At 45.4% G+C, this 13,216-nt stretch overlaps 1 protein-coding gene across 6 annotated transcripts in view; it reads right to left on the bottom strand.

Moving 5' to 3' along the window:
* Window positions 1-13,216, bottom strand: part of ATP2B2 (ATPase plasma membrane Ca2+ transporting 2) — a 278,639-nt gene that overhangs the window by 109,306 nt on the left and 156,117 nt on the right. For all 6 annotated transcript variants that reach the window (XM_069735950.1, XM_069735951.1, XM_069735953.1 and 3 more), the window contains 5 exons: window positions 12,913-13,127; window positions 12,582-12,824; window positions 12,011-12,252; window positions 11,576-11,810; window positions 10,627-10,806 (listed from right to left, as the gene is read on the bottom strand). In XM_069735950.1, the coding sequence (XP_069592051.1) occupies window positions 10,627-10,806; window positions 11,576-11,810; window positions 12,011-12,252; window positions 12,582-12,824; window positions 12,913-13,127 (1,115 nt within the window). The remainder of the gene's footprint in view (window positions 1-10,626; window positions 10,807-11,575; window positions 11,811-12,010; window positions 12,253-12,581; window positions 12,825-12,912; window positions 13,128-13,216) is intronic.

Genomic DNA, 13,216 nt, shown 5'->3' with positions numbered 1-13,216 from the left:
CTTATAGTCTGAAAAATACGGTAATCCGTTTCTCTATGCTTTGTAATAGTATTGAATTGTAGTGTATTGTGAGAACTATTCCAACAGCGCCATCTGCGGACAATGTTCTCTCATTAAAGCTTGTTTATTTCCTGCTTCATTGATTACTGTGCAATTTAATATTTGCTCATCAAGGTGTCACAACTGGACTGGCGAGTAACGTGGGACACTTTTCCTGGCCCTAGCACTAGGGGGCGCCCTAACTCGCCCTTTTCCCTGGGATACCTCAGATGGCGAGGATGCCGGGGCCTCCGCCCTCGCCCTGTCTCCTAACTGCAGCCCTGCGTCTGTCCCCCTCCCCACCCGGAGTACCACAGTACACCAACCTGACAAACGGGAACAAAAACAAGGGTAAAAGAAAACTCCACTCACACAAATATACTCTCACACAAATATACTCTCACAAATAACAGGTATTCACCACGGTGTAAAGGACGGGAGAAGAAAATAAGGCAGGTAAGGATGAGGAATATTCCAAGCGAACAAACAAAGCAACAGTCGCACAATAAACTCCTCCAGCTCTCCAGACACCAGCTCCTCTCACTCCAGGTCTATGTAGCAAGTGCTAACTCAGACAATGACCTGGCCAGAAGGCCTAGCTTTTATAGGAGAGAGGAGTGGCTAACTGAGCACAGCTGAATGCAGGGATTTCCACATGGCCGATTAACCCCCGTACTGCTGAAAGAAAACAAACATTTAATACACCGGAGAAGTGCTTCTTCTCAGCAGCGATACACGATGCACAATATTGGGGCACCAGCCTGCATGCATTGTCAGGGCCACCACTGCGTATTATTGAAGCGCCAACCTGCATGCATTGTCAGGGCCACCACTGCGTATTATTGGGGCGCCAGCCTGCATGCATTGTCAGGGCCACCACTGCGTATTATTGAGGTGCTAGGTTGCATGCATTGTCAGGGTCACCACTGCGTATTGTTGGGGCGCCAGCCTACATACATTGTCATGGCCACCACTGCGTATTGTTGGGGGGCAACCCTGCATTGTCCGGGGTGAAACCACGCATTATCAGAAATACAGCTGCACATTATTTGGGGCGCCACTGTGCATTCTCGGGGACATTGCCAGGAATGTCACCACTCATTGTCGGACACGTTACAGGTCTTACTGAGCATTATTAGGGACTCCATCACACATGGATGAGCCAAGTCCTCTGGAGAAAGAAACATCTTTTGTGACCACAAATTAAGGGGAGCCCTGAGTTAGAAGCCCTGTGTTACAGTTAGGTCCATATATATTTGGACAGAGACACGATTTTTGTAATTTTGGTTATAGACATTACCACAATTAATTTTAAACAAAACAATTCATATGCAGTTGGAGTTCAGACTTTTAGCTTTCATTTGAGGGGATCCACATTAAAATTGGATGAAGGGTTTAGGAGTTTAAGCTCCTTAACATTTGCCACCCTGTTTTTAAAGGGACCAAAAGTAATTGGACAATTGACTCCAAGGCTATTTCATGGACAGGTGTGGGCAATCCCTTCGTTATGTCATTCTCAATTAAGCAGATAAAAGCCCTGGAGTTGATTTGAGGTGTGGCGCTTGCATTTGGAAGGTTTTGCTGTGAAGTAAACAGGCGGTCTAAGGAGCTCTCCATGCAGGTGAAACAAGCCATCCTTAAGCTGCGAAAATAGAAAAAACCCATCCAAGAAATTGCTACAATATTAGGAGGGGCAAAATCTACAGTTTGGAACATCCTGAGAAAGAAAGAAAGCACTGGTGAACTCATCTGTGGTGAAATATGTGTATATACATCTATATGTGTGTAGTGACATATGTCTAGGGTTATATGTGTGACTAGTGATAATTTAACATCTGTCCTGAAGGCAAGTCGCACCTAGGTTTTAATAGGTACTTCCTTGGGACTAGTAGAAATTGTGTCTCCATATCTCACCAGGAGGTCTAGCTAGGGCCAAGAAGAAAAGTAACATTTGGCACCTTTTAGGTCTTGGAGGGGAGATGCTAATTGCGGCCTGAGGGAATCTATTCCTGAGAACCTTTTCACAAGAGAAAATAATATATTCATTGGGGGCACGGCCGTGGCCCAATCAAACAGGCAGCAGTTATGATATTGACCTGAGGGGCCGGTCTAGAAACCTGACCTCCAGACCAAAGTTATAAATTTAGGCTGCAGACAGAGAATTGTGTTTACATGATGGGGGCAGCCTGAGAAGCTGGTGTGATCCAATCTTCATCGCCCTACCCTCAGGGAGCAGAAAGCAACTACCAGTTAGATAATTTCTGTAAGTTTCTCCTCTTTATTTTATACTGTTTTGTATAAGTTGTATGTCTTTTTATTATCATATTTTTATACCTTTTTCTTATTGTAAGCATTGAACCTTTTGTTATTAAAGTATAAAACTTTAACAAGCTAAACCTTGAATGTTCTAAAAGAATCCATAGCCTAAGGTGTGTGAGCCTTATGAGTGATAGAAATTATTAGTATTATTAGTTCCGGGACTCATCGCCCGTGTATTCGATGAGTGGTGGCAGCGTGAATGAGCATCAAAAAGGAGGAAACACAGCGTCTGGTGATGTGTTATGTTTGCTAATGACAGGTGTTATGAAGGCAATCCAGAAACACAGTGTGCTTAGCGATCAGAGCGCACACAGTGATCTGACAAATACCCAAAAATACAAGAACGAGCTCTGAGACGTGGAAACTCTGTAGACTGCACACCTGATCCTATCCTAAACACAACTAAAAGCGGCTGTGGATTGCGCCTAACAACTACCTAGGCAACTCGGCACAGCCTAAGAAACTAGCTAGCCTGAAGATAGAAAAATAGGCCTGACTTGCCCCAGAGAAATTCCCCAAAGGAAAAGGCAGCCCCCCACATATAATGACTGTGAGTAAGATGAAAAGACAAAACGTAGGGATGAAATAGATTCAGCAAAGTGGGGCCCGATATTCTAGGACAGAGCGAGGACAGTAAAGCGAACTTTGCAGTCTACAAAAAACCCTAAAGCAAAACCACGCAAAGGGGGCAAAAAAAAACCACCGTGCCGAACTAACGGCACGGCGGTACACCCTTTGCGTCTCAGAGCTTCCAGCAAAACAAAAGACAAGCTGGACAGAAAAAAAGCAACAAAAAAGCAAAAAGCACTTAGCTATACAGAGCAGCAGGTCACAGGAACAATCAGGAGAAGCTCAGATCCAACACTGAAACATTGACAAGGAGCAAGGATAGCAGCATCAGGCGGAGTTAAGTAATGAAGCAGTTAACGAGCTCACCAGAACACCTGAGGGAGGAAACTCAGAAGCTGCAGTACCACTTGTGACCACAGGAGTGAATTCAGCCACAGAATTCACAACAGTACCCCCCCCTTGAGGAGGGGTCACCGAACCCTCACCAGAGCCCCCAGGCCGACCAGGATGAGCCGCATGAAAGGCACGAACAAGATCGGAAGCATGAACATCAGAGGCAAAAACCCAGGAATTATCTTCCTGAGCATAACCCTTCCATTTAACCAGATACTGGAGTTTCCGTCTAGAAACACGAGAATCCAAAATCTTCTCTACAATATACTCCAATTCCCCCTCCACCAAAACCGGGGCAGGAGGCTCAACAGATGGAACCATAGGTGCCACGTATCTCCGCAACAACGACCTATGGAATACATTATGTATGGAAAAGGAGTCTGGGAGGGTCAAACGAAAAGACACAGGATTGAGAACCTCAGAAATCCTATACAGACCAATAAAACGAGGTTTAAATTTAGGAGAGGAAACCTTCATAGGAATATGACGAGAAGATAACCAAACCAGATCCCCAACACGAAGTCGGGGACCCACACGGCGTCTGCGATTAGCGAAAAGTTGAGCTTTCTCCTGGGACAAGATCAAATTGTCCACTACCTGAGTCCAGATCTGCTGCAACCTATCCACCACAGAATCCACACCAGGACAGTCCGAAGACTCAACCTGTCCTGAAGAGAAACGAGGATGGAACCCAGAATTGCAAAAAAATGGAGAAACCAAGGTAGCCGAGCTGGCCCGATTATTAAGGGCGAACTCAGCCAACGGCAAAAAGGACACCTAATCATCCTGGTCTGCAGAAACAAAACATCTCAGATATGTTTCCAAGGTCTGATTGGTTCGTTCGGTCTGGCCATTAGTCTGAGGATGGAAAGCCGAGGAAAAGGATAGGTCAATGCCCATCCTACCACAAAAGGCTCGCCAAAACCTTGAAACAAACTGGGAACCTCTGTCAGAAACAATATTCTCAGGAATGCCATGCAACCGAACCACATGCTGAAAGAACAAAGGTACCAAATCAGAGGAGGAAGGCAATTTAGCCAAGGGCACCAGATGGACCATTTTAGAAAAGCGATCACAGACCACCCAAATGACTGACATCTTTTGAGAAACGGGAAGGTCAGAAATGAAATCCATCGAAATATGTGTCCAAGGCCTCTTTGGGACCGGCAAGGGCAAAAGCAACCCACTGGCACGAGAACAGCAGGGCTTAGCCCTAGCACAAATCCCACAGGACTGCACAAAAGTACGTACATCCCGTGACAGAGATGGCCACCAGAAGGATCTAGCCACTAACTCTCTGGTACCAAAGATTCCAGGATGACCAGCCAACACCGAACAATGAAGTTCAGAGATAAGTTTATTAGTCCACCTATCAGGGACGAACAGTTTCTCTGCTGGATAACGATCAGGTTTATTCGCCTGAAATTTTTGCAGCACCCGCCGCAAATCAGGGGAGATGGCAGACACAATGACTCCTTCCTTGAGGATACCCGCTGGCTCAGATAAACCCGGAGAGTCGGGCACAAAACTCCTAGACAGAACATCCGCCTTCACATTTTTAGAGCCCGGAAGGTACGAAATCACAAAGTCGAAGCGGGCAAAAAATAACGACCAACGGGCCTGTCTAGGATTCAAGCGCTTGGCAGACTCGAAATAAGTCAAGTTCTTATGATCAGTCAATACCACCACGCGATGCTTAGCTCCTTCAAGCCAATGACGCCACTCCTCGAATGCCCACTTCATGGCCAGCAACTCTCGATTGCCCACATCATAATTACGCTCAGCGGGCGAAAACTTCCTGGAAAAGAAAGCACATGGTTTCATCACTGAGCAATCAGAACCTCTCTGTGACAAAACCGCCCCTGCTCCAATCTCAGAAGCATCAACCTCGACCTGGAACGGAAGAGAAACATCTGGCTGACACAACACAGGGGCAGAACAAAAACGACGCTTCAACTCCTGAAAAGCTTCCACAGCAGCAGAAGACCAATTAACCAAATCAGCACCCTTCTTGGTCAAATCGGTCAATGGTTTGGCAATGCTAGAAAAATTACAGATGAAGCGACGATAAAAATTAGCAAAGCCCAGGAACTTTTGCAGACTTTTCAGAGATGTCGGCTGAATCCAATCCTGGATGGCTTGGACCTTAACTGGATCCATCTCGATAGTAGAAGGGGTAAAGATGAACCCCAAAATTGAAACTTTCTGCACACCGAAGAGACACTTTGATCCCTTCACAAACAAAGAGTTAGCACGCAGGACCTGAAAAACCATTCTGACCTGCTTCACATGAGACTCCCAATCATCTGAGAAGATCAAAATGTCATCCAAGTAAACAATCATGAATTTATCCAGATACTCATGGAAGATGTCATGCATAAAAGACTGAAACACAGATGGAGCATTGGCAAGTCCGAACGGCATCACTAGATACTCAAAATGACCCTCGGGCGTATTGAATGCAGTTTTCCATTCATCTCCTTGCCTGATTCTCACCAGATTATACGCACCACGAAGATCTATCTTAGTGAACCAACTAGCCCCCTTAATCCGAGCAAACAAGTCAGATAACAATGGCAAGGGATACTGAAATTTAACAGTGATCTTATTAAGAAGGCGGTAATCAATACACGGTCTCAGCGAACCATCCTTCTTGGCTACAAAGAAGAACCCTGCTCCCAGTGGTGATGACGATGGGCGAATATGTCCCTTCTCCAGGGATTCCTTCACATAACTGCGCATAGCGGCGTGTTCGGGCACGGATAAATTAAATAATCGACCTTTAGGGAATTTACTACCAGGAATCAAATTGATAGCACAATCACAATCCCTATGCGGAGGTAGCGCATCGGACTTGGGCTCTTCAAATACATCCTGATAATCAGACAAGAACTCTGGGACCTCAGAAGGGGTGGATGACGAAATCGACAAAAATGGAACATCACCATGTACCCCCTGACAACCCCAGCTGGATACCGACATAGAGTTCCAATCCAATACTGGATTATGGGTTTGTAGCCATGGCAACCCCAACACGACCACATCATGCAGATTATGCAACACCAGAAAGCGAATAACTTCCTGATGTGCAGGAGCCATGCACATGGTCAGCTGGGCCCAGTATTGAGGTTTATTCTTGGCCAAAGGTGTAGCATCAATTCCTCTCAATGGAATAGGACACCGCAAAGGCTCCAAGAAAAACCCACAACGTTTAGCATAATCCAAATCCATCAGATTCAGGGCAGCGCCCGAATCCACAAACGCCATGACAGAAAACGATGACAAAGAGCATATCAAGGTAATGGACAGAAGGAATTTGGACTGTACAGTACCAATGACGGCAGACCTAGCGGACCGCTTAGTGCGCTTAGGACAATCAGAAATAGCATGAGTGGAATCACCACAGTAGAAACACAGACCATTCAGACGTCTGTATTCCTGCCGTTCAACTCTAGTCATAGTCCTATCGCACTGCATAGGCTCAGATTTAACCTCAGGCAGTACCGCCAAATGGTGCACAGATTTACGCTCGCGCAAGCGTCGACCGATCTGAATGGCCAAAGACAAAGACTCATTCAAACCAGCAGGCATAGGAAATCCCACCATGAGCCTCAGAGAGACCCTTTCTGAACAAAGCTGCCAGCGCAGATTCATTCCACTGAGTGAGTACTGACCATTTCCTAAATTTCTGACAATATACTTCTATATCATCCTGACCCTGGCACAAAGCCAGCAAATTTTTCTCAGCCTGATCCACTGAATTAGGCTCATCGTACAGCAAGAGAAAATGCCCAGTCTTGAGGGTCGCCGCGCAAAAAAGAAATAATAATCAAAACCTGTTGAATAGGATTACCAGAAGAATGAGGTTTCAAGGCCAGAAATAGCTTACAATTATTTTTGAAACTTAGAAACTTAGTTCTATCTCCAAAAAACAAATCAGGAATAGGAATTATTGGTTCTAACATAGATTTCTGATCAATAGTATCTTGAATTTTTTGTACATTTATAACGAGATTATCCATTGAAGAGCACAGACCCTGAATATCCATGTCCACACCTGTGTCCAGAATCACCCAAATGTCTAGGGGAAAAAAAAAGTGAACACAGAGCAGAAAAAAAAAAAAATGATGTCAGAACTTTTTCTTTCCCTCTATTGAGAATCATTAGTTAGGCTCCTTGTACTGTTATGTTTGCTAATGACAGGTGTTATGAAGGCAATCCAGAAACACAGTGTGCTTAGCGATCAGAGCGCACACAGTGATCTGACAAATACCCAAAAATACAAGAACGAGCTCTGAGACGTGGAAACTCTGTAGACTGCACACCTGATCCTATCCTAAACACAACTAAAAGCGGCTGTGGATTGCGCCTAACAACTACCTAGGCAACTCGGCACAGCCTAAGAAACTAGCTAGCCTGAAGATAGAAAAATAGGCCTGACTTGCCCCAGAGAAATTCCCCAAAGGAAAAGGCAGCCCCCCACATATAATGACTGTGAGTAAGATGAAAAGACAAAACGTAGGGATGAAATAGATTCAGCAAAGTGGGGCCCGATATTCTAGGACAGAGCGAGGACAGTAAAGCGAACTTTGCAGTCTACAAAAAACCCTAAAGCAAACCACGCAAAGGGGGCAAAAAAACCCACCGTGCCGAACTAACGGCACGGCGGTACACCCTTTGCGTCTCAGAGCTTCCAGCAATACAAAAGACAAGCTGGACAGAAAAAAAGCAACAAAAAAGCAAAAAGCACTTAGCTATACAGAGCAGCAGGTCACAGGAACAATCAGGAGAAGCTCAGATCCAACACTGAAACATTGACAAGGAGCAAGGATAGCAGCATCAGGCGGAGTTAAGTAATGAAGCAGTTAACGAGCTCACCAGAACACCTGAGGGAGGAAACTCAGAAGCTGCAGTACCACTTGTGACCACAGGAGTGAATTCAGCCACAGAATTCACAACAGTGATGTCCATGAGTTCAAGACTTCAGGCCTGGGTCGGTGTGTGATTTATGCTCCCATTACAGCATAGGACAGAGGCTGAATGCTGAACTGAGAGTGGGGAGATAGATTAACCCTTGCAGGCACAACCCCAAGTCACGTGTGAGAGCGGGCACATGACGAATAAGTGACACCATTGAATAGGGATCCGTGACATCATCAATGCAAAAAGACCTGGGCGCCCACGGAGGACAACAGTGATGGATGATTGCAGAATAATTTCCATGGTGAAGAGAAACCCCTTCACAACAGCCAACCAAGTGACCAACACTCTCCAGGAGGTCAGCGTATCAATATCCAAATCTACCATAAAGAGAAGACTCCATGAAAGTAAATACAGAGGGTTCACTGCACGGTGCAAGCCACTCATAAGCATCAAGAAGAAAAAGGCTAAGAAACATCTAAAAAAGCCGCACAGTTCTGGAAGAACATTCTTTGGACAGATGAAACCAAGATCAACCTCTACCAGAATGATGGAAAGAGAAAAGTATGACGAAGGTGTGGTACAGCTCATGATCCAAAGCATACAACATCATCTGTAAACCCGGCGGAGGCAGTGTGATGGCGCGGGCATGCATGGCTGCCAGTGGCACTGGGTCACTAGTGTTTATGGATGATGTGACACAGGACAGAAGCAGCCGAATGAATTCTGAGGTATTCAGAGACATACTGTGTGCTCAGATCCAGCCAAATGCAGCCAAACTGATTGGTCGTCGTTCATACTACAGATGGACAATGACCCAAAACATAAAGCAACCCAGGAGTTTACTAAAGCAAAGAAAAGGAATATTCTTGAATGACCAAGTCAGTCACCTGATCTCAACCCAATTGAGCAGCATTTCACTGGTTAAAGACTAAACTTCAGACAGAAAGGCCCAGAAACAAACAGCAACTGAAAACCACCACAGTGAAGGCCTGGCAGAGCATCAAAAAGGAGGAAACACAGCGTCTGGTGATGTCCATGAGTTCAAGACTTCAGGCAGTCATTGCCAACAAAGGGTTTTCAACCAAGTACTAGAGTACTAGAAATGAACATTTTATTTAAAATTATTGAATCTGTCCAATTACTTTTGGTCCCTTTAAAAACAGGGTGGCACATGTTAAGGAGCTGAAACTCCTAAACACTGCATCCAATTTTAATGTGGATACCCTCAAATCAAAGCTGAAAGTCTGAACTTCAACTGCATCTGAATTATTTTGCTTAAAATTCATTGTGGTAATGTCTATAACCAAAATTAGAAAAATGTTGTTGTGGTGAAATATGTGTATATATATATATATATCTATATGTGTGTAGGGACATATGTCTAGGGTTATATGTGTGACTAGTGATAATGTAACATCTGTCCTGAAGGCAAGTCACACCTAGGTGTTAATAGGTACTTCCTTGGGACTAGTAGAAATTCTGTCTCCATATCTCACCAGGGGGTCTAGCTAGGGCCGAGAAGAAAAGCAACATTTGGCACTTCCTAGGTCTTGGAGGGGAGACGCTAATTGCGGCCTGAGGGAATCTATCCCTGAAAACCTTTCCACAAAAGAAAATAACATATTCATTGGGGGCGCGGCTGTGGCACAATCAAACAGGCAACAGTTATGATATTGGCCTAAGGGGCCGGTCTAGAAACCTGACCTCAGACCAAAGTTATAAATTTAGGCTGCAGACAGAGAATTGTGTTCACATGTGAGGGCAGCCTGAGAAGCTGATGTGTTCCACCAACTCCAGTCACCCCCCCTCAGGGAGCAGAAAGCAAACTACCAGTTAGAAGATTTCTGTAAGTTTTCCTCCTGTTTATTTTAACACTGTTTTGCATAAGTTGTATGTCTTTTTATTATCATATTTTATACCTTTTTTCTTATTGTAAGCATTGAACTTTCTGTTATTAAAGTATAAAACTTTAACAAGTTGAACCTTGAATGTTCTAAAAGAATCCATAGCCTAGAGGTGTGTGAGCCTTATGAGTGATAGACATATTTTGATTAGTTATTTCTGGGACTCATCGCCCGTGTATTCGGTGAGTGGTGGCAGCATGTATGAGTGGGTGTGTGGCCTGGGTCGGTGTGTGATTTATGCTCCCATTACAGCATAGGACAGAGGTTGAATGCTGGACTGAGAGTGGGGAGATAGATTAACCCTTGCAGGCACAACCCCAAGTCACGTGTGAGAGCAGGCACGTGACGAATAAGTGACACCACGGAGAAGGGATCCGTGACAGTTGTCTCTGTCCAAATATATATGGACCTAACTGTACATCCATGTTACATCCATATGTCCTTGCCCATAATGGATCCAAGTCTCCTCAAAACTCACCTCACCCTTCTCATTGCGTATCCTTCGATTAAATTCCTTTCCTTCTATGCAAAGAAAATCTTCTCCAGGGTGTATGATGCCACATTTGATGGCGATGGCTCGTGCAGTATTAATATTATCCCCGGTCACCATTCGAACAGTGATTCCTGCTCGCTGACATTTCCGTATCGCCTCTGGTACCTGCATCGAACACAAAGAAGTTCACAGAAATAGAAAAGCTGGAAAATGCGCAGTGACCCGTTGGACAGCGGTCTCTGTTCGGAGAGCAAATATTGTCTGAATTTTGCCCCTCATCCATTTCTGAGATTTACCGGTATCCCACCTATTGATCATTCCATCTATAATAGGTGCTTGGCTGGGGGCATAGGCACCTGACAGTCAGCTGCCGGAGGGGGACAACATGTCCTTGTGCCTGGCACTGGGGTAGGGAAGAGGGTGATAAGTGCTCTTTGTGCCCAGATCTGGGACAAGGGATAAGGGGATATGTGCCATAGGTGCCTGGAATTGGGGAAAGCCAGATGGCTATATGCCCAAGGTGCCCGCACTGAGGTGGGGGCTGGAGACAATGTGCTATAAGTGCTCAGCACTGGAGAAATGGGTATATGTGCCATAGCTGCCTGAAAACTGAGGTGGAGCTGTGACTGGAACTGGGATGGGGTGATATAGGTGTCTGGCACTGGAGGAGGCAATTGGCACTGAGCCACATGGATTTGGTCACAGTACTGGGAAAACATCCTAAGACTTTTTACCCAGTGAAGGAAGGTCTAGCTACCCCTCCATGATTGATGACCTTCACATTCTGGGTTTTCTGCCCCATTCACCATCTCCAGTATCTTCAGAATGATGTTCACACCACTCTTCTCTGTAGAGAGCAGCATTCGTCTGATTGCTGGCACAACCTTGTGCTTCCTTCCCTGGCACATCCATAGGAGCATCTGTCAGACTTTACCTCTGGCCGGACTGGATCTTCTATGCCAACCACTGCGATGCACGTCAGATCAGTCACAATATCATTCTCACTGTCCCAGTCTGGCTCGGGACTCTGGCTAAAGTCTCGATAAGCAATGCAGATCGTTCGGAGGCCATCAGACGCCATTGGCTCGATCACTTTTTTTACCATCTCGTCTCGATCCCGAGGCTTGAACAGACGAGGCTCTCCAGCCCCATTCAAAATCCTGGAACATCTACAAGCGAGAAAGTCCAGAAATAATTTGCCTCATCTACAGCAGTTACACTGGTGGATACAGCCATGATATTGCTGACGCAATAATAGAGGGCAGCAAGGAAACGTCACTGTTCAGTATCGGGAGAGGAGAAGAGTAAATCCAACCCAAGTTCTCCCACCTAACCGGATCAAAGAGTGCTGAAAGCACAGGACACTTACTTCTTAAGGATAATCTCTGAAGCCCCTTTACTGTACAAGCGGAAGCTGCCGTCTTCCAGCCTCACCACGGTGCTCATAGATTTGCGCACAGAATTGAAGGTGTACACTTTGTAAAGTTTCTCTTCCGGTAAGACATTTCTCACTGTCTGATAATCACGCTTCAAATCCAACAAGAATCCCAACAGACCGCATTCTGTTTTGTTTCCAACTTGTCGTGGGAGACCACCACCTTGCTCTGCAGGCTGGAAACAAACATCATCACATTATCATGTGCCAGGCAGATTATGTGCTATATGATTTCAATCCCACCCGTCTCACACAGAACGTTATCCCACTTGAGTCATCCCACCCATCTCATCCTACCCGTCTGAAACCGTCCCTCGTGATTAATCTCACTGATCCCACTCATCATCCTACCCGTCTCACACTCCCTGTCATCCTACCTGTGTCATACCACTCATCATCCTATCTATCTCCTCCTACCTGTCTCACACCGCCCATCATCCCACCCATCTCACACCACCCATCATCATGTATCCCATACAGCACAGAAATACTTGGGTGGAATTACCAGGACTTTAGAGGTGTATGCACTGTTGATACTTATGGCATTGACTAGAAAATCTAATGTTTTGGCAGGAAGAGCATCAGGGTCTGGAATTTCTTTGTAATGGACATCTCCAACATAAGCTTGCACCACAGTCATCCTATTAGTGGTCAGTGTGCCGGTCTTGTCGGAGCAGATGGCCGTTGCATTCCCCATAGTCTCACAGGCATCTAAATGTCGTACTAGATTGTTATCCTTCATCATTTTCTGGAACAACAATTAAAATGTCAGTGAGAGATGTGCAGCCGCGGAAGGATCTTTCTTTCATCTTCCCTGCATCAATAATGAGCTTTACCTTAACTGAATATGCCAGAGAAATGGTCACAGCGAGAGGAAGTCCTTCCGGCACGGCCACCACTAGCACGGTGACGCCAATGATGAAGAACTTGACAAAGAATTGGATGTAAATTGGTGTGCACTCCTGTAACCACTGCCTTTTCTGGACAACGAAAGTATCGATAGCAAAGTATAAAACCAAAATAATGACTGTGATGGCGGACATGACCAGACCTACAAGGCGAGAAGCAGAAAGAGCAAGAGAATGACTAGTGTCCCACACAATAAAGGGAATCTGTCAGTGATTGTCCTCCTGAGCCGTC

The sequence above is a fragment of the Ranitomeya imitator genome, chromosome 8, assembly GCF_032444005.1.
Source record: "Ranitomeya imitator isolate aRanImi1 chromosome 8, aRanImi1.pri, whole genome shotgun sequence".
Taxonomy (NCBI): Eukaryota; Metazoa; Chordata; class Amphibia; order Anura; family Dendrobatidae; genus Ranitomeya; species Ranitomeya imitator.
This window is presented reverse-complemented; position numbering and strand designations above follow the sequence as displayed.